This window comes from Cryptomeria japonica, chromosome 7, assembly GCF_030272615.1.
Source record: "Cryptomeria japonica chromosome 7, Sugi_1.0, whole genome shotgun sequence".
NCBI lineage: Eukaryota > Viridiplantae > Streptophyta > Pinopsida > Cupressales > Cupressaceae > Cryptomeria > Cryptomeria japonica.
Window position 1 is genome coordinate 441,602,833 of NC_081411.1, and position 23,265 is coordinate 441,626,097.

Consider the following 23,265-nt stretch of genomic DNA (forward strand, 5'->3'; position numbering starts at 1 on the left):
GGATGTGGATTCTTTCTCCACTGTTAATGTGGAACCTGTGGAACCAAGTACATCTACCTGTACCAGCATAGAAGTACCTGTTGAGACCTCTCACGGTGGCTTGGAGAATGTTTTCGATGTGAATCCCTCAGATGCCATCTTGTCCAATGTTTCTCTTCCAGAGATTGATACTTCTACCATGAGTTTTGATAAGTTCATGACAGAAGCAAGTCATGATTTGTCATCCGAGCAGATGCTTATTTCTGTCTAGACAAAAGCTCCTCCTGGAGTGACAACTGTGGTACAGATTGATCCTGTTTCTTTAGAAACCATAGTCGCTATCACATGTGTGAACTCTTTAGAACTACCCCCTTGGTTGAGTTCAATCACACCTAAAAGGAAAAAGCAAGAGATCTCTCCAGACATATTTGATTTCTAGTAGCTCAGGAGACCAAAGCCAAGAACCAACAAGAAAGTGAAGACAATTTCGTGAGTGGTGGTAGACAGTAATAAAATGTAATATGCAAAAGTAGCAGAGCCTCTAGTTGAGAAACCACCAGAAGAAATGCAACTGTCAGACTACAGGCTCACGAGGGTGGAACTTGGGAAACAAACACATTCTGGTCTCAAACATGATGCCCAAGATTCTGTAGCTTCGTTGGTCCAAAGTTACGATGAGCTGCTAGCAAAGAAGAATGAGCTCAAAGAGAAGAATTCATAGCTCATCACACTGATCCAAAAGATCACAAATTCTTCAAAGCAGGTTGATCCTTTGACCTCCTCCACCTCTGAAGAATCTATAAAACAATTGGAGAGAGCTGTTCAAAGTGGTGAAGAAAGCATTGCACGTGTTGAGCAATGTAAGAGTAGCGAAGTTGAAGCTGAACCAAACCTTGGAAACTTTCAACTAGAGTCTAGTTTCAGTCGAGAAAGACTTGAAGATCTGGCATGAGATGGATCAGATCAAACTAGAAATTCTATGCAACAATATGGTAATTCCGAACAGGGAAAGATACATAGAATTTGAAGAACTCATGACAAATAAGTCATTAGTCATCAAAGATCTCATCAAAGATGTGCAAGCCAGTCTTGAAATGAGTGATGAAGCCGAGCAGGATATCATCTCTAGTTTTGACAAAATATCTTGCAAAATCTTAAGTCATGATGGAGAGCTGCTCGCTGAAAATTTGATTCTTGCTGACTTAGTGTCTAGCCTTCGTCAGGAGTTGGAATTGGAGCAGTTTGCTGTAGCCTTGATTCACAAGTTCGTGAATTACCAGGTGTTCTTTGATAAGATGCAAACCACTCTTGAGAAACACAGAGAGGCAACAATTAGATATTTTGATGTCATCGTCAAGATTGTTGCGGTTGCTAGAAATACAGCGGGTCTGGATCCTGATGGGTTGCAGAAATCCATCAATAGTTTCCAGTCCCGCATGACTAGAAATGAAAAAGAATAAAAATGTCCTTTGACACATACTTTTTGTAGATGCATTTTTGTTTTCGATAAGTTACATGTAATGTAAGAAGTTATGTTTACAAGTGAATTGTCACTTGTAATTTTGTAAAATGTAATTACATGTAAACATATTACAAGTTGTTTAGCAATAGAACTGTAATTTGAATAAGTCACAGTTAGTTGTGAAAAAAGTCTTAGTTTGTTAGACTTCTCCCACATTTTGCCTGCAGACCCTTTCCTATATATACATGAGGGTACTCTATGTAATTTTTCTTTTTGGCAAGCAAGAATACTCTGCAAAATTTTGCACTCATAAAGACTTTGAGCTTTGAAGTTGTAAATTGTTTCCTCTCAAGTAATATCAAAGAGTTGGAATTTCAAACTTTGTGTCCTTTGTGTTCTTATGTCATATTGGAATATTCCTTTGTACTTGTTTGAGTTTGTGGAAAATTGTTAAGAAGAGCTTCACTCTAAATATCTGTAGACTTTGTGCTGCAAATATCGAAGGTGGAATTAGTTTAGTTTGTTATTAGAAGTTGAGAAGAGTTGCAAGACTTTGTGCTTGTAGTAATTCCCATCTTAAGTGACTTGAAGGTGCAACATACTTGCAGATTTTGCGCTGCCATATGCTGTACGTTGTTCTTATTGCATCATACTTGCAGACTTTGCACTGCCATATGTTGTACATTGTTCTTATTTCATCATTCTGAAAAATGGTCTATAGGAATTTTGAAAATCAAGACTTTGTGCTTGTTTGCTGTTTTCCTGTCGCGGAGGAGGTGACGGAAGTCTTTGTGCTTTTAGGAAACTTCATTTCCTCTCTTGGTTTTATTTTAAATTGCTGTTATTATTACTTCAAAATTGTTGTTTCTTTTCTATGAAGAGGAAAGAACATAATCTTTTGTGAAACAAGAGAAAGGGTTGCTGTCCCACCCATATTAGATTAGATTAGTTTTAGTTAAGTGTTAGAAAAGGGGGAGACTTCACTAAATTGGGAGAGTTTATACTCACAAAACCACAATTTTGCACATCCTCACAGGTGTACAAAAATTTCAACCAACAGAATACAAGGGGCAACTCAAGTTGTTGCCGCCTCTTCCAAAGTTAGGGTCCAATTTATCTTCAGTTATAGTATCATCCTTGTCATGAGGTACAATGTGCTTTTTGAAGCTTGCTGGAATCAAATCCAGACCAGGGGTGTGGCTGCCTATTTTTTCCTCCCAACTCTTCAATTAAAAGAAATGATTGCTTTCTTGCTCTTTCAGAGAATCAAACTCATTGAAAAATATAGGAGAACAAAAACCTTGAGATTGTACCACAGAGCACCATGTCAGAGAATTTGAGGAAAAGGGGAATAATATTTCACAAAGGAATCTGAGTTCTTGAGGTTGAAATATGTGGGAGGATACTCAAAGGATGCAATTCAAACGACCCAGAGAAAGTGGAGAAGATGAGAAAATCTCCATCAAGAAGCTCAATAGGATTATGCCATGTGGCAATTTCCTGTTATCTAGGAGAGCAAGGTTATAAGAAAAGAAAATGAAAAGGCGCGGAGAAGATTTCCAGTATGGAAAACACCTGGAATGATCTTAGAGGATGCTAGAAAAATATTCTTGGCAAATCCATCTTTACAGCAACATCACACATGTGATCTATAAAATTTTATACAAATTAAAGAAATACAAACCCGGCTTCAAAACATGCTGCATTCTTGAGCACCTAGGCCATTGGAATACACCCGAGACTAATAAAAAGACAACAATCTCGGATAAAAATAATTAAGGATATTTCACATCCTTGGGCTCTTGAATGCTTAAGAACATACTTTTGGGACAATATTGCAAATGAGATAGCTCTTGAGAGAGCCTTGAAAACCTGACATATGATAAAGACCTGGAATTTGTAAAGTTACACAAGTTAAAGTTTTTAAATGAAACCCTTGTGGGAATACTTGCATTATTCATTTCCACTGCAGAAATAAGTATAGAAGCTTGAATAGCTGTAGAAGGTTTCCCAAAAAGCAAAGCAAGATTTAGCAATAGAAATAAATCATGCCAAGAAATGCTTATAATAAAACCTGATAATTAATAAACATGGTGAAAGATGGATAAATGTCACATAGTGAAAATAAGAATGAACATAAATATGCAAATGAAATTTCAATGTAAGGAGCTTGATGGGAAGAACACAACAGTATTGGCATGGACCATTGAAAATTACTCAAAATTTAATCTCGGCACAAATTTATAGTTTTAAGAATTTAGGAAAAATATCAGTGGCCTTGAGCTCATTAGAACTAGGGTGTGTTGTGGCCACTACAATAGGAATATCAGCAAGTTACATTGCTGCAATCTCCTTGTTGAGATGGATCCAATGACTATCATATTGTGCTAGGATGCAAAAGAAAAATCCGAACCTCATATTTTGTTTGAAAATGGGATTCACCAACACTTAATATTATTACTATTCCAGTTGCCTCACCAAAATGGATTCAACAGTTGGTATAATGCAAATAGTAGTTGAGAACTTGAGTCTAGACATTTGTTTTTACAAAAATATCGAATTCTCACTGTACAGATTTTTTTCGATTTGAGCCCATGAACATACTATGAAGATAAGTTTGAACTTTGAAGTGATTCGTATCCAAATAACAGTAGATCTAAAACGAAGAAAAGTTAATCAAAGTATAAGATATTAACCTGAAATATTGATGCCTGCTTGCAAAGAAGAAAATTGCATCATGAAGTTTTGCCCAAATTGAAGCTTTGGAAACACTTGTAATCTTTAGTGTGTTGGGACTCAATCCCGCTATGCCACATTTTTCTTGAGTCGCAATACCTCTATGCATTTATGTTTCATTTAAGTCATCACGTATAGCCAATCTGAGAAATTTTGTATGGGTTTCTATTTGCCAATTTTTCTTAAGCATCGTTCGTTGTCCTCTCTATGCCTACTCATGTATTGAATGTTGCTAGGGTCTCAATAATCCAAGTCTAGAGGTTTTGGTTCAATTTCTAGAATTTTTTGCAGTTTGCAAGACTTCCCTTTCCAATCAAATTTGGAATTTGATGCCCCAACCAGATATTGTTCACATCCAATTCACCTTACCTTTTTCTGAAAACTTTTTTTTTTTGCAACCAATGTTACATTTGCGGAATTTTGACCCCCAATTGAATATTTTCTTATTCGGCATCCATGTTCACTTCCATATTGAATCCCTGTAAATTTCTTTCACCTATTACTCCACTTCCTTTTGCTTTCCACCATTGTGGGAATTGAAAGTGCACCTGATCTCTTCCCACATCCACTCTCAAGGTTCACTTCAACATTGTTTTCTCATAGAAGTTCACTTCAACATCATTTTTTGCCAGCTTCCTTTTCCACTCATCTTTTCACTTTCCCCCTTTTTCCCTTTTCAGGAATTCAAAGTGCAATCAGACATTTTCATTTCTGTTCCAATGTTCACTTCAGTAACATTTCTCCGCATATGTCCACTTCAACGTTTGCCAGTGACTTTTTTATGCAGATTTCCATCATCTATTTGAGCTTCAATTTTCATCCAAGTGCAGTTGCACTTGCACTTCCTGCATCTAGTTGGAGCCCTTTTCCCTAGGACTTCCTTTTGTGGAGTTCCATCTTCCATCCAACTAGCCCCCTATTTCCTGCATCCTGTTTGGATGGTTCTTTCACAAAATCCTTGTTCAAAACCCTCATTGTTGATGTCACTCCCACCTGTTGATGTCACTATCCTCCAAGCAATTTCCCCCATGCTGATGTCACCATGATGCCATTGTGACATCCTCTCTTTCCACCTTTGTGGCTTTTCCATTTGCATCCAAACATGTGAGCTCCGCTTCCAGTATCCACTTCCACATGGAATTCCCACAAATCCCTTCTCCATCCATCTCTTTCCTTTCCTTCATTTCCCCCTTTATAAGAATTTGATGTGCAACCAGATATCACTCTCAATTCACTTCCATTGTCCACTTCCACATCATTTTTCTACATTTTTCCACTTCACTTGTCAATGGAACCTTAAACCCACACACTTGCAGTTGAAGACCTTTTTCCAAGTTATTTTAAAAATCAAGAAACTGCAAAAAGTGGCTTTGCAAAGGTCTGATTTCCATCTGGATGGTCATCATGCTTCACTTATTTACCACAGTGTTATTATGGTGAAACCTGCAAATATGGTTCAGACAATTAATATCCTACTTAATAATCCCTTGAAGCATTTTTATTCCCCATTATTATTTGTGGGTATCAGAACCCGGTAGGGTGATACGGCGAAAAAATGTGTGCATGCATGTGCGTGCGTGTGTGTGATTGAAGTGGCTAGTTGAATAACTTTATATTTAGTTATGATTCATGAATGCTTCAATAAATAATATCATTTATGAGAACTAGCTGTGGCATTCTCAGAACTAAACTTTTCCCTGTCAAATAAGATCTATTTGATTTTCACATTGCTGATACAACTAAGCAGTGAATACATGCTTACACTTTTTTAGTAACACCTCTGCTATGATTTTTGTTTTTTTTTGGTTCTTTTTTGATAAAATTTAAGTTTTGATTCCTATTGTTTAAACGAGTGTTCATATCAGAGTGGTAGCATAAGCTGCAGAAAGCTTCTATAATTCAATTGCATTGATGCACTGGCCTCTTTGATTATTAGAGTTATCTCTTGAACATTTTCTTAAAAATAAGGTGAACAATATCCTATTCAGAATATATATATATTAACTGGAAAAATTGGGAAAATATACAATTTTTATTATATTTCTATACATGTCTGATATGGTCTTCTATTTTTGGTCTTGCAGCGATGTGTGTGTATTCTGGATTGTTCATGAGATTTGCTTGGATGGTTCAACCACGCAATTATCTGCTTTTGGCTTGCCATGCCTCAAATGAGACTGTGCAACTTTATCAGTTTTCTCGATGGGCTTCTGCTAATGGGTATGAAAGTACTTGTTTTGAGATTCTCTAGGAATGCTACAGGACAGTACCTCTTCAATTTCAGAGAAGTTGTTTTCAAATAATTGATATAAAAATGTACTGCAACTTGAACGAGTATGTACTGGGTGGTTATTCTTTTTCTTCTATAAGTTTTAATATTTTATCCATGAATAGTGCTTTTCCAGCCCCACTGTTTCATAAGCTTTCTGCTAGAAAAGTATTGTATTTGTGGTTAATCAATTATTATTTAACGCGACTGTTACTTTAGATCCCTTGTTGGGACCCCTCTTTTACAAGGCCTTTTATTTTTAACTTAGTAACTCTTCATTTCGCCTCATTTATCTGGGGATGCTTCTTTGTATAGCTATTGTTTTTCTATTTTGAGTCCAGTTATATACACAAAATAACTGGAAAACATTGAAAATTTGCACATCATACCTGTTAGTAGCAGGGAAGAAATTGAATTACATTGATAGTATGACAGCCAAGGGGTGTTATTACCAGATTTACATGCCTTCAGCTTTAGGTCCTTGATCTTTCTTTGGGGAGAAAAATCACATGATCACTTATCGCCAATTGTAATTTCTTTGTCATTCCTTATTTTCTATTAAATGTTCATTTCTGGCCATAATTAGGTTTGGTATCTTCCAGGGATGTCCTGGGGATGGAGGGACAGTTGCTCAGAATCCAACACCCTCTTCGTTGGGATGCCCCTGGGAACATCTCCCTTTTGGGGGGACATCTGGGAGCACCCTGGCATCATTGTGACAACCTGGGGGCTGTCCAGGCATCCCTTGACCATCCCGGGGATGTTACTGTGTGCCCAGCAGCCCCCCAAAAAATAAGAATCAAAAAAGAAAAAGAAAAAAACAAACAATTGAAAAATCCAGCTATTTGGCATCAATTTTGCTAGAGAAAACCAAAAACATAGACAGGATGGCATCTTTGGTTAGAAATCAGGAATAAATTATAAAATACATGGCAAACTTGTGATCTCATCTTATTGATGCTCAAATGTTTATTCAAATGCCAACTGACAGCCTTGTTCAGATGGAGTTTAAGTCAACATTAAATTACTAAAGCTGCTCACAAATATCAAGAAGAGATCCTTATTCAATGATCTCTTTAATGTGTCTATGACTAACTTACTCCAAGCGAGTTAAATTTACCAACCTTATAATTGTATCTGTTTTAGACTGACTTGTATATTCTCATATTTATATTTTAGCAATTATACTTAAGTTTTCATGTTATTAAATTTTCAATTTCTTTTAAGTTGTCTAAGTTGTTTTTGTTATATTTAATTCATATATATTTCAAAAATTCAAAAATAAATATATATATTATTTTAATAGTCATCCACCCACCGTCCCTAGAATCTGAAATTTTTTTGCTCTCCCTAATACCTGTCTCCCCATCCCTGAAACTCAGAGAAACTCTGGTATTTCAAATAATAGAACTTTGAAGTTGCCAAGATTAGAGTTCAAATGCACAACAGTACGAGTTTGTGGTTTGTAGATTTTATGTTTTTTAAAAGATATTTTGGTGTTGATCCATAGGTTGATGTTCGTTTAAATTCCTTTTATTGCAGGTACCTGCCAAAGAAAGAGGGACCTGAGAAACAGTAAAAAAATGTTATTCTGTTACCTGTTTTTTGTTAAAATTGAGGTCAATGTGGCCTTTTTCTTTTAGATTCTGTGGTATATAATTATTTTGTTATGATGGAAGTGTTGGTATGTGCACTGAGACAAAAAAATCCCATCTGATAAAATTACAGTGATCAAAATATACGTTTATGGGGTCAGAAATAACATGACAATCAATATACTTGATTCAACTCATTTTGGGCATTCCATTTTAACTCGTGTCCATAAATGTCCTTTTTTCCAGAGCCTCTTAATAGAAAATGGATGAATTTACATTGTGGGCAGTGTGTCATTTTTATTTTGGATAAAATAATATTGATGATTGTGATTGAAATGTTGGGAGGTGTGCTGAAATACTGCTGTTGATTATTTCTGAGTAATAAAATTTGGATAAAAGTTTCACTGTGAGCAATGTAATATTATTGTTGTTGGACATAGAAGCATTAATATCTACGATGAAGCTGTTGGGATGGTACCAAACCCATTTGAAAAATTCCAGTATTCTAATATAGGAGCTAAAGGTAGTAGGATGCTTGTAGCATAAATTTAGTCTTTGCTTTGAAGGATATGAATGCTATTGTAGAGTAGTTCAAGGAATTGTGAACCAAGTTATAGCATTAAGGAAGAAGTTTTATTCTCTCTTATCACTCATGGGCCCTGAGTCTATTCTTTAAGTGTTCAAAGTGCATGCTGTTGTGTTATATATGATGCAATGCAAAGGGTTGAACAATTTCCTTTCATGTCTATAAACTGTTTGAAGCCAAATTCAGTGATTAAGATATTAGAAAAATTCCATGTATTATATATTCCATGAGGTATTAGATCATGAGTCGTTTAAGGTAGTTGGATGCAACCATGGTAGCATCACTTTGGATCAAAATCGACTCGGCAAACCAAAAGTATAAAATTCAAATTACTCACTGTTAAAATAGGGGAAATTTAGGAAAAGAAAAAATCCTGAAATTTGATAAAGTAGGGGAACAGAAGTCTTTATTATTTCAATCCAAATAAAGGGAAAAAAACTGCTGCTTTTCCATCGGGACAGCTTAAATAATTTTCAATTTTTTACTTTTAAAGAGAGGCAGCACACTTGGCATGTTCCCCTTTGTGACATAGGATGGATTGAGTGGTGGGGCCCTGATTCCAAGCACAAATTAATGCCCCTTTGAGGCCCCAGGGACCTTCATGATGCATGCCAGTTCTCTTAATTTTATTACATAACACTAAGCTCTAAACTTTAAAAAAAAAATTTAGACATCAAGCCATATAGCAGTAATTAGGCTGTCACATCCCCGTCAGTGACCCCCTTACTGAATAGTGCTGGTGTGAAAAATAATAAAAAAATATAAAATATTGGTTAGAATGGAGGGGTAGAGATTGAAGACATGGTTTTATACGTCCTCCACGTGAAGGCATGGGCACCGATTAATTGGGTGAGACTGGTGATAAATGATAGCATGGGCAGCCATTCTCCTCTCTCGGCTGAAACAGAGAGCACTTTGATAAGAATGCAAGATGAAAGGGCACAAAGAGATAACCGGCAATTATGAGGACAGGGTGAAGGAGGAAAATGGGCACATCGTTAATATAGCTCTGTCATTTATTGAGGAGTTCCTCAAGCCTTTTCAACAAGTCCATTGAGTGCGCTTCCTGCAATCATTGCAACTGTGAGACCACATCTCTCTTAGGCATTTGATACACAGTTTACACGCCTGTTCTATGCTCCCATATTTTGTGTACTTGTCAACTGGGAGTGTTGCAACGACAGCAACCCCAAAGCTCTCATTTTGGCACAGGCAGGGAGGACGCAAGTTAAGTCAATAAGACCACATTTCATAGAGGAAGGCATGCAGAAATAGGAATGGCATGACTTCTTGTTGAAGAGCCATAAAAATTGCAGAAAATGGAGGAGGGAGCGAATGGGAGAATGTAGAGAAAGAACACGTGATAGAAGAAAATATTGCATAGGGACCACAATGGGAATAGAAGAGGGTAGATGGATGCGCTGTTTTTTGAAGATGGAGGACATATGAGAGACAGAGGAGAGCTCAGGAACATATTATGACATCTATCTTAACTAAAATAGGAAGAGGAAAATTTGTCAAGAGGATAGCACGCATCAAGAGGGGAGCCTTTAGAAATATTTGAAGAAGCGCAAGTATGTGGAGTAGGCTGCCTCTTTGGACTTGTATGGCATCCCCACAGATAAGTTGTTTTTATTCACATTGCTCTTGCCTTGCGAAACACATGGTCTGTGTTTGAGCTTGTCTATTTTTAAACATTCCAATAGTGTTGATTGTTAATCATAGTATTGGGGAGGAAGTATCGAAGCTATTGTTTATAATTCACATAAACATGTATTAACATGCATTTGCTCAAATGCCAGAGACATGTAGGTGGTCACACGCATGATCGTTTGTAAGTGCCTCAAAATGTACCCACTTACAAGCATCTATATAGATACAGACACCGTTGTGTATTTATGTTCTCACAAAGGAGTCATATTTAGTGTTTCACACTGTTGTCATGAAAGTCAACAAATTATATACTATGCACTTTATTTTGATTGGGGATTTCATATCTTACAATTATAGTTCGAAATATGGGCACAGGTTGCTTACAAGGCGTGTAAACCTATAGCATGATAATCCTTGGGTAAATCTGAAAACATATTCATATCATGATGGGTAGACATGAGATATTCGGTGATATGCAATAGCTCACTCTAAATACTTCATAATAACATGGTTATGAGAGAATCATGCGAGGTTGATTGAATCCATGTGTACTAGATGGAAATTCAGGAATTCTCTAATACACTCAATATAGAAGGGGTAAATAAACACTAGTGAACCTATTAATTGGTAAAAGAAGTGTACTTTGTGATAGTTCCTCACTTAAAGCAATTATGAAATATGATCACTTGCATATGAACTAATGAGTAAAATACTAATATTACTTGGTTCTATTTAGGATGGAAGGAAGCCAAGAAAAAGGACTTTAATCTCATGTTTGTTCTCATTAAGGTTTAAAAACTTATAGAAATCGTAAAGAATATGACGATGAATGTGCATCCAAAGCATACTCATGCATGACATTATTTTAATAAATTCTTTGTTGATAACCATATTTCCTAATATGGGGTATCAAGTACATTGGGTCATAATCAACTCGATATATTATAGACAATAGTGTAAACTAATTATGTTATTACTCCATGGCTAAGTGTCTTGGACCTTAACTTGTATCATGAAATTAGATTGTCATGTGGTGAAGATATCCTAGTGGGTTTGGCCTTAACTGAAATATTATTTAGGATTATGATGCATGGAAAATTGAACATAGTGTTAGTTATTATTAACTCTACAACTATTGTTTATTAAACCTTATCTAGCAGAACCTAACCATGAGATATGACAATGATTTAATACTTAGCTAATTATAAGATGTTTGACAAATGTTACCATTGAACATAGAGAAGTTGGAGATCTTGATCCTAGTAATGCCCACTCTAGGACATTGAACTAATTCCTTGTGGTAATGCCAAATATAATCTTATTGTTTTCTTTACATGGTCTTTATTCATTAATACGACCTTTGGCTTTCTCAGAGGTAACACTCTCCCAAGGTTGGGAAACTTCAAGACATACACCTCACTCATGTATGTGACAAAGGGTTGTCTAGATTTATATAGATTACTTTAACTTGGAATGGGGATTGACTTTCCTTGTATATAGTTGAGCACTATTAATGGTTGAGAATCAGAATTTTAGGAATCTCATGGGGTAACAGTGACACTTGACTTTTATTTGATAAGATTAGATATGAAATGGTATTAACATATATGTAAGACTACTTTATTGGCCTTTACATAAGATGATACAATAGTTGTCATGTATGAGTTGCCATTAATTAACCGATAGGCTATTTTAATGTGGGCATAGCCCATTGGTTATGTCTCAACACACTTAAGAAAAGTTTCACCAAGCTGGAAATTGAGATGCATTGTTCCCGGCGAAAGTAGGCAAATGATTGTCATGGGTCTCTGCTCCTTTGTGATAACAAAAAAAAAATATTTTTATTTATTTACCGTTCTTCATATTCCCCACATAGTAATTAGATACTTTTTCGATGAGAGCCCAACACAACATTGTATTTACGCAAGCCATAATTTATAATAGCGCCACACACCTATTTATGTGGTGAGTTAAACTTTATCGTGGCGTTAAATGGTAGATGATAAAATAAGATCTTGTTGTTTGCCACCTCATCGCTCTCCTGTTGTTCATATATGCTCGGTTGTAGAAGATGGGAAAAAAAAGCAGAGATCAACATACAGGTTGCCCTACATTATTACTGTAGGTGAGTATTGGAGTTGAGGAAAAATCAACTCTACAGCTTCCAAAGATCACTTGCATGCAAACCTGTCATAGAAAGAGAGAAGCAAAAAAGCTATGGAGGCCAAAATTCAGAGATCCAGAAAAGAGGAGTCGTATTGATTGTGCAACAAGAATGCAATTCAACAAAGAGAGAATCCCTATAAAAGGATACTCGAAACCCTAAAGGTGAAAACCCTAAAGAATTATAAGATTCTTAAGTTTAGCTTAAGCGTAGAGTATAATAGACTAATAATTAAATAAATAATTATTAGCTAATAAAAGATAACTCTAACACCCCCCCTTAAGATGAACTTAGAGAGTAGCTAAAAAACTAAATGCATGAAGCAAAAGATGCAACTACATGATGAAGGCGAAACCTTAAAGGTGAAAACCCTTAAGAATTATAAGATTCCTAAGTTTAGCTTAAGCGTAGAGTATAATAGACTAATAATTAAATAAATAATTATTAGCTAATAAAATATAACTCTAACACCCCCCTTAAGATGAACTTAGGGAGTAGCTAAAAAATAAATGCAGGAAAGCAAAAATTTAGGTCCCGACAACAAGGCTTGATGAGGTACCCAATCACAACCAAATCTCTTTTCGTGGGAAAAAAACTCTACTCCAAAAAGAGATGGAAAAAGCAAGTGAAGGATTGAAAAAGCCTCCAAACAAGAATGTTCCAAAAAGATAGGAACACGAGAAGATCAGAAGAATCACTGAAGCATGAAGAACTTGCAAACACTGTCGAAGAATAACTGTCGATCTGAAGAACCTCCACTGAAATAGAAGATGATCAGGTAGAGAAGATTGTAATCTGCATGAGTGCCCTCAAATAACACTACTCGAATCAGATGGCAAACAAAAGCAAACAATTGAACTCAAAGATATAGATGACATAAAACACCAAAGCCTGAAGAGCTGATCCAACAAACCAAGGAACCATTAGAACAACATGAGAAACCCCCCTTTAATGCGGACAAGGGTGAGGGACAGGTTCACTAGAAATGACGACCAACAAGAACTGCATGACGAAGAACTAGGAACATCGAAGGTGCAGAGAAAGTACATAGTGTCATGAAAGGAACACTCACTTGACACACATTATGAGGCTAATGTCGTGGAAGGAACACTCACGTGACAAAGGTAGATGACAAACAAAGCAAACATCAACCAGCCCCCCTCCCCCCCCCCGCATGACACTTTATAATGTAGTGCATGTACAATAAGGCACAAGATGTGCAAGATCCCAAGTATACAATGCATAGTGACACTTTATCTCAGTGTGTTTGCAAAAGAGGAAATGCTTACAAAATGATGTATACAAAGATTAGAAGAGACATAAGGCTGGAAACATAGAAAGAACAACCAAAGACGATTCAGAGGCCCTACTACTCTATGGCAACCACCCTGCATGCAGAGGGGGTGGAAAGTGACGAGACATCCTACTCAAAGAAAGAGATCCCAAGACTTGAAACATCCAAGATATTCACCAGAGTGCTGAAAATAAAAAAACTGAATAAAATGTACTTGGAGCAGAATTTGGAAAGAAAACTCATATGAATGGAAATAACACTGAACAATATTTCCAACGATATAAAGTTTTCGAAAAACGGAGTTTAGATGCTCAAGTTATGTCTCCTGGTGTGCAGAAGTGAACCTTTGGCTTTGACTGCAAACAAACACCATCAAAAAAGAAAAATCAAAAGTTCAAACCTCTATATCTGGATAGAGCTCAGAAAGAGCTTTCCGACGATATAAGGTTTTTGAAAAAACGCCTTCGTATGACCAAGTTATGGCCAAAAGAAAAAAAAAACCCCTCTTATAGGGCATAAAGAGGGTAAAAAAAAAAAAGAAAATTATTTTTATTTTTTTATTTTTTGACGAAAATTTTCTAGCACATTTGCAGGTACAACCATATGGATTTTCGTGCCTCGAAAAACATGCCAATAAAAAATCATGACCCAAATGCCCCTGTCACCGAAAATAGGCAAATTATATATCAAAATTCATGAAATCAACCTTCTGAATCCAACTGTGGGGTCTTTTTGGCACCAAAATATACCAAAAAATCAGCTACCCCCAGAAATGGAAAAAAACTACACAAACCCCCGAATACACAGATCTGAAGAATAAGGCCCAAAATCTCTCATGAAGAAAATAGGGGCATGCAGATCTGGAGCTCTGATACCATATTGGAGTTGAGGAAAAATCAACTCTACAACTCCCAAAGATCACTTGCATGCAAACCTGACACAGAAGAAGAGAAGCAAAAAAACTATGGAGGCCAGAATTCAGAGGAAAAGAGGAGGCATATTGATTGTGCAACAAAAATGCAATTCAATAATTACAGTTGTTATGAAAATACAAAGAGAGAATCCTTATAAAAGGATACTCGAAACCCTAAAGGTGAAAACCTTAAAGAATTATAAGATTCCTAAGTTTAGCATAAGCGTAGAGTATAATAGACTAATAATTAAATAAATAATTATTAGCTAATAAAAGATAACTCTAACAGTGAGTAATTTCAGAAATCCAGATAATTAAGACTTGTGTTAAATTTGATTGCAAATCGTTGTGAATCTGCTCTTGAGACCCATATCTTCATTGAACTATGAATACCTGATTCCTTTAAAATAGTGGCTTATACAGATCAAGGAACTCCGTTGCAATCCCGATATTCTACGCTGCAATCTAGGTACTTATAATTGTACTGAACTTATTCTAATTATTAACTGTTTTGTTCTCTACTATGAGACAAAAAAAATGTCCAGACATTTAAATCTTGTGCGAAAAAACTTTCCCATAGTATATGCAATTTTATTGCCTATCTAAATTGCAGAGAGAATGTTTGTAGAAAAACATCGGAAACTTGAAAATCTATAAAATAGAAAAGCAATTTAATTTTTTTTGAGAAAAAAAGAAACCCCACACCTCTTTTTATATTGCAATTTTAGGCGAGTAGTAGGCTCTAAAATTATGAATATTTGCTAGGTTTTTTTGACTAAATGCGGAGGCGAAACTCCTGCTCATGGTTTGTGATGATAGCTATTTTAAAAAATAGAGATTCATAATCTCTTATAATCTCTTATTCTTTTTGGAACATCTAAATCTGTAGCAATAAATATTGGAAGGAGGATTTGCTACCAAAGATATCATTATGCCAACAAAAGTGCCCTCCAAAAAGTACATTTTACAAAGCTGGATAGTAATTGAAAACCACATATCGAAAAAACAAAAGCAGTTGTCTATTCACATAGTCAGTATGTAGAATTCAGATGGCAATAGATGTCAGATTTTAAAATAGGTAAAATGTGGCATTTTCGTTGCGAATTAAAACCATTCTCGTAGATAATTCAAAATTAAATCCTCCAAAGTCCCGGATGATCCATTTACAATATCATGTTGCATATCAATAAAGCTCCAGGATTGCTATTTCTTATAATTACTGCATTGTTTACACAATTTATTGATCATCTGTACAAGGGAAGGTGGAAAGACAACTTGGGTTTGCATTTTTTCACATTGTATATGGGTATTCAAGCTTAATATGGAGTGAGTGATGAACAATAGTTTAGTTAAAAAACATTAGGTTTTTACATAGGGTTTTTTTTTAAAATAAAAGAAATAAAAATATATCACACAACTTTTGGGTAAGTGCACAAAGATGGTGTCCAAAAAGGGGGTATAAGTGGGACACTTTTTTTATGAAATCAGGTAAACCTGAACTTGGAGGAGAAATTTGAGAGTCATCCACTCAAGATATGAAGATACTCAAAGAACAAAGATTGTAGTACTCTGAATCTAGTTTCCAAACTACTAATTTTTTTCAAAATTGGATAAGATTAAGGGGGTCAAATCTTTCGCGCACGAAAAACATAACAGTGTCCGACGTGCACATCAAAAAAGTCATAGTTAGATTTAGTATTTTGAAAAATGCTTTGACAGAAAGATAGTTAATAGTGAGTACTAGAAGTTGTGTATTTTTTGTAATTTTTTGTTGACTATATTTTTTTTTATGATTTTTCCAATCGAGCACATCTTGAAAATCAGGTACTTGTTCGTGCGCAAAACATAACTTGCACCAAAACAAATAATCGAAAATGCATTTTTTTTTTAATTGTAAAAAATCAAGTGCACTACAATAATATATAAAGTTTTTAAAATTTGGATAAGTAGATCAAAAGTTATTAAAAAAATGGTACACGTATGTCTTTGAGAACTATGGAGACACTGGTAAAAGAAATTCAATAATAATGTTATTGTTGATCAAATTTTAAAAAAATTACATGGTTAGAAAGCTCAGAAGATGGGTGAAAATATGGTGGCAATTTTAGAAATACCCACTTGATGAAGTGTAAACCTGAGGATGACAAAGTTGAGAAACCAAGTTAATAAAACAAAACACATCAAAAAGTAGGGAAATGGAGGGAAATCAAACTTCCAAGCTGCAACTTTGTCATCCAAGCATATTCACAAGCCTAAACAGTGAAAAGCGTGTACGGACTTTATTTTGCATAAAGACCGCGTACGGTTTTTTCTTTATAAAACCGCGTATGGGTGTTTTTTCAATAAGAAGCACGTACACAGTTTTAAGGGTAAAACAACGCGTACGTGGTTCTTTTTTGTGATATTCAATAATAAAAATATTAATGTGTGTTTAAAATGTGTGTGTGCATATATATATATATATAACGTATGTATATGTATATATAAACATACATATATGTATAATATGTATGTATGTGTATTGTCTTTTGATAAATTATGTGTATTATATGTATATGTGTATGTACATGTAATGTATATTGACCCTCTCTCTCTCTCTCTCTCTCTCTCTCTCTCTCTCTCTCTCTTAGGACCCCACATAACACCTAATGACATAATGTAAGGTCCCTTAGCACACATATGACCCCCTTAGTACCATATGATGTCCTAAGGGGTCATATGATGTTCTAACACATGTGCAAACCCATTATAACCCTACATGACCCCCAATGATGCCATATGACCTCTTCGGACCATGTATGATATCTCAAGGGGTCAAATGGTATCTTAAGGGGTCATATGGTGTTTTGACACATGCGTGGCTCAATTAGGACCCCACGTTATCCCTAACGCCTCCCTCCCTCTTTTATCCTTCTCTCCCTCCCTCCCCCCATCTCTCTCTCTCTCTCTCTCTCTCTATCTCTCTCTATCTCTCTCTCTCTCTCTCCCCTAGGACCCCACATAACACCACATGACCCTTTAGGAGCATATCATGTCCTAAGGGGTCATACGGTGTCCCGAGGTGGCAAGATGAACCATTATTAAAATATAAAAAATAGTGCCAATACTGCTTACAAAATTTGACACCTAAGGGGTCTATGGTGTCCTAAGCAGTCATGGGACACCATATGACCCCTTAGAACACCATACGACCCATAACGACACCATATGGTCTCATAAGGGGTCATATGGTGTCTTAAGGGGTCGTAGGACACAATATGGCCCCTAAGGACACATTACATGACCCATAATGACACCTAAGGGGTCATATGGTGTTCTAAGGGGTCATATGGTGTCCTAAGGGGTCATAGGACACTGTATGACCCCTTAGGACACGATATGACCTCTAACGACACCTAAGGGGTCATATGGTATCCTAAGGGGTCATACGACACAATATGACCCTTTATAATACAATATGACCCATAACGACACCTAAGGGGTCATATGGTGTCTTAAGGGGTCATAGGACACTATATGACCCCTTAGGACACGATATGACCTCTTACGACACCTAAGAGGTCATATGGTATCCTAAGGGGTCATACGACACAATATGACCCCTTAGAATACAATATGACCCATAACGACACCGAAGGGGTCATATCGTGTCCTAAGGGGTCACAAGACATTGTATGACCCCTTGGGACATGATATGACCTCTAATGACACCTAAGGGGTCATATGGTATCCTAAGGGGTCATACGATACAATATGACCCCTTAGAATACAATATGACCCATAATGACACCTAAGGGGTCATATGGTGTCCTAAGGGGTTACATGATACCACATGACCCCTTAGGACACGATATGACCTCTAACCACACCTAAGGGGTCATATGGTATCCTAAGGGGTCATACGATGCAATATGACCCCTTAGAATACAATATGACCCATAACGACACCTAATGGGTCATATGGTGTCCTAAGGGGTCACATGATACCACATGACCCCTTAGGACACGATATGACCTCTAACGACACCTAAGGGGTCATATGGTATCCTAATGGGTCATATGACACAATATGACCCCTTAGAATAAAACATGGCCCATAACGACAGCTAAGGGGTCATATGGTGGCTTAAGGGGTTATAGGATACCACATGACTCCTAAGGACAATATACATCCCATAACGACACCTTATGGTGTTGTAAGGGGTCATATGGTGTCCTAAGGGGTCATATGGTGTTCTAAAGGGTCATAGGACACAATATGACAAGCATGCTCTCCCTTTATCTCCCATCTCCCCCCCTCTCTCTCTCTCTCTCCCTTTTCCATCCTCTCCCTCCCCCCTCTGTCTCCCTTTTCCATCCTCTCTCATTCCCCCTCTCTATTTCCCTCTCCTCCTTTCTCTCCCTCCCTCCCTCCCTTTTCCATCCTCTCTCCCCCTCCCTCCCCCTCTCCCTCTCCCTCCCCCCCTCACCTTCCTTCCCTCCCCTCACATTATATTAACGTTGGCGTGCTGAACATTTTTAGGGTTAAGAGCACGTATGAGGTTACTAAAAATACCGCGTACGCGATTCTGGGACATACTTTTAGTTGCCCAACAACCTCAAAAGAAGTTTTTGAGGTCGTTGAAGATCCCACTGCAACTGTTACTGAGCTTCTGTGACTGTTTTATACGTTGGAGTAAGTGATTTTTTTGTTTTGCATGATTTCAAATGATTGAATTGTTCTTATTAGTTTGGTCAATGTTATTGTGATTGTTTAATAGTTTTGATTCAAAAAAATAATGATAATGCTCAATTTTATGACTATTTGATTTTTTAAGAACTTATGTTTACTTATGTAAAATGATTCTATTTAGGACAACCGGTATTAACGATGGGAAAAAACAAGCGAGGAACGATGGAACAACGAGAGGCTGAAAAGGAAAGACAAATGCAACGTATGAAGAAATTACGTGACATAAGAACAATGCGACAAGAAGGTACATCATCCTTTATATATCAACTCGATTTACCAAATGAACATAATGCACCTAATGCAATTGAAGAAGAAACATTTGATTTACCGTATGAACCTAATGCAATTGAAGAAGAATCCATATTGAATAATCAGTTAAATGATGAACATACACCGACTCTATTTGATGAATTGAATGTACCCAATGCATGCAATGCATCGATGTTAACACCTAGAATCATTCGTAGGAAACCAAAGTATCTAATTGACATCGATGAGAATATTTTGAAGCCAATGCTTGATAAAATGAATGAACGAACTTGTAGGAGAATGGTTAAAAGAATATGACAAACTATTTTGAAAACTTAAATCAAACTGCAAGATGCCAATTAATTGTTGAAATGATTAAAAATTTGAATTTTAGAGAGACAATGAGAATTCTAGGCCTAAGATCATTCGAAATTAATAGTGAAAGAACTATTGTGAGAAATTTATTTGATGCATATCAATCTATTGGTTCAAAATCACGTTCTCAAGATTCTAATGTTACTCGATGTGTTATTACATCAACCATAATGAGCTAGAAAATTAAAAAAAATCGTTGGATAAGCAAAACAAGTAACTCATTAAACATTAGTAGAGAAACAATACGTAAAGCATTAAGAGGCGGATAAAATAGAGGATCCTAACAATAATTATCTTTGGGTGTTCTCGGGTAGACTACCAAGCAAAGACAAGGTTGTTGTTGATGCACTAAGAACATTAATTGAAATTTCTTGGCATGACAACACAAGGGTTTCTCCTAACCAAATAGATGTTGTTAGAAGGTGAATCAGATCTAGAAATCACGAGCCACATGCCAAACACTATTTGGATATGACTCAAACAAAATTTTATGAAAGATTCCTTGAAACGTTTCCTCAAATAAGAATTAGTCAGAGATTTTTTGAAATGGGAAAACTTTTTTATGTTAAGATTAATCATGTACGTGTTGTTGTAGGACGCATATTGAATTTTTCATGCACTATGATATTTATCGTCATATATGTTGTCCTTTGCACACTAACGATGTTTTGTAGGAATGCAATATCCAACCACCTCCTAAGTCACCAAGATAATTTATTTCAAGTGTGTTATGTAAAAGAGATGATGGTTGCATTTATTATAAGATGATGTGTTTGAAAGGTTCTTGTGCTACATGTGGTGGTTTGCAACATTTTCCAAGATGTCTACATTTGTATAGCACACATGAAATTGGTAAGAAACTACTATCTCTGGGAAAGTACAAGATAGTGACATATGAAGTTAAAGATGGAAAATAATTGCAGAGATGTGAGCTAGTGAAAAATGACATATGTGTAGCTAATTTTATGAGAATGTTTCAAGAGAAACTAGTTTATGAGTACATAATGCATACACATAGAGCTCAGTGGTTAGAAGACCAATTCAAGTTATGCAAGGACACATTTCCTCTTGGTACCATTGTCTCTATAGTTGATTTTGCTGAAAATTATACACTACAACCTCAAAATGAAGTGCAATCTATGTATTACCATTCTACACAAGTTTCTATTTTTGTACACATAACATTCATGCATGCAGATGATAACACAGAGGAGGATAGATAGATTGTAAGAAAGTATCACTTCTACATAAGTGACGATCGTACACATTCATCAGAGTTTGTACAAGGATGCTTGAAAGTTTTCTATGATAGTTTAAGGGAAAGGAACATACAATACAACCAACACTTAATATGGTCAGATAATTGCACCTCACAATTCAAGAATGCAAGGATGTTCTATTGGTTGAGTAGGATGCATGTGACAAGTGGTGTACAACATTTTTGGAATTTCACTGATGCTGGACATGGAAAGGGAGAGCACAATGGTGCAAGAGCATGCGTACAAAGAGCACTAGCTAGAGAAGAATTTAAGTACGAAGGTGGTGTTGAGTTGACAGTTGCAACAACAATTGTGCGATGGTGTAACTCTACAATGGGACTAGGTAATGCAGTTACGTCAATGGTTCATAGATATTTTTGGTTGATCACTGAATCTGACTTTGAAAACTATCAAGCTGTTGTACAGTTGCAGGATCCAGTGACATGCACTCATTTCGAAGTTCAAATGCAAGTTCACCAGTAATTTATACTAGATAGATTGTATGTTTTTGCTCTTAATGTATGTATTTTTTGTGGGAAGAATGTGAATCACAAGAGTGGGTTGACAAATGGTCTTGTAGACTGTTGGTTCCGATTGATACCTATCAAATTCCCAAAGCATTGCAGTTGAACCAGATGGAAGCATCAGTTGATTTCTATCATGTATTCGACCTAGTGGAACCAGGTGATTTTTGGGCTAATTTTATTGCAGAATTTTTTTTGGCTCATTTTGTTGCATCAAACATTATTTTTGGTATTAATTATAATTCTATAATATGCAGGTCATGCGTACGCAGTTGTTGCAGAGGAGAACAATGAAGAAGGAACCGATTACTTTTTGTGTCGTTGTATTGAGCCTAAGATAAAATTGACAACCACGATCATTGACGAAGAGGGTATTGAGTATCCAGTAGGGTCTGTTCTCATGACAGGCACATGGCTTAGGAGATACCCTATCAAGAATTCTGATGTTTGGTTGTTCAAGGACTTTGAAACACACAGACATATTCTTCATTTCTCCAACCTTGTTGTTGCAACAAATATTCTATTGATTAAGTATCATGGTAGACCTCATAACAAAATTTAATGGAAAGTTCGTGAATCTGACCACGAGGCATTACTTGACACAATTCGGGTTAGAGCCAATCCAGAAGGCTCACTTGATTGATTCTATGGTTCAGGGTAGAATGATTTTGAGAATTTTGTATATATCATCGATGAATTATTCCATATTCATTTTTTGAATACTTAAATGGCAATGACCTGATTCACACATATTTAAATGCCAAATTTTGTATAAAAGCCCATGAGATGATTTGTAACAGATTTTTTTGTATTTTTAAATAGCCAAGAGCTGATTTGTCCATATTTAGAGGCAAATTTTTGAATATATGTGACTATGTTTTGTGACTATTTTTTGAATATATGTGTCTATGTTTTGAATATCTTAAAGGTTTTGAGTTTATGTGATGTGATAAGGTCAATCATGACCATTCTTGATTATATCTTAAGGGTTTTGAGTTTATGTGATGTAAGCGATAATCATGGAGTTCTGTGTTGTATATTGTATAATCATGGATAATTATTTGGGTCATTATTGGGTCATGAGAGTTATAGATTGATTCTAGATACAATTTGAGAAAAAAATGTCATTATTGTCAAAAACGTTGTCAAAAAAGTTGTCAAACAACTTCCAAATCGCACCGGTAGGGTATGACTCTCAACGTTCCGACGATTTGGGAGGCACAACATGAGCATGCTTAGAGTAAACCTTCCCACTCAGATGCGCTCATGATGTTGGTTTGTGCCCACGACGAACGAAATCAATTTTAGCCTATCTTGCAACTTTGCATTGCATATGACTGACGATTTTTGCAGTAGGTGAAAAAATGCTACCATTTGAAAATAGCTCTGAGTCATCAGAAACTGAGAGAGGCCATTGTAGAAAAGCTTCACGTGACCCTACATGTTCAAACGAATCGATCATATGTGTCCTGGAT

At 36.2% G+C, this 23,265-nt stretch overlaps 1 protein-coding gene across 1 annotated transcript in view; it reads left to right on the top strand.

Moving 5' to 3' along the window:
• Positions 1-8,321, top strand: part of LOC131030426 (mitochondrial pyruvate carrier 1) — a 123,167-nt gene extending 114,846 nt beyond the window's left edge. The window contains exons 4-5 of the mRNA XM_057961263.2: positions 6,262-6,397; positions 7,989-8,321. Of these exons, the coding sequence (XP_057817246.1) occupies positions 6,262-6,397; positions 7,989-8,025 (173 nt within the window). The 3' untranslated portion in view covers positions 8,026-8,321. The remainder of the gene's footprint in view (positions 1-6,261; positions 6,398-7,988) is intronic.
• Positions 8,322-23,265: the final 14,944 nt, after the last annotated feature.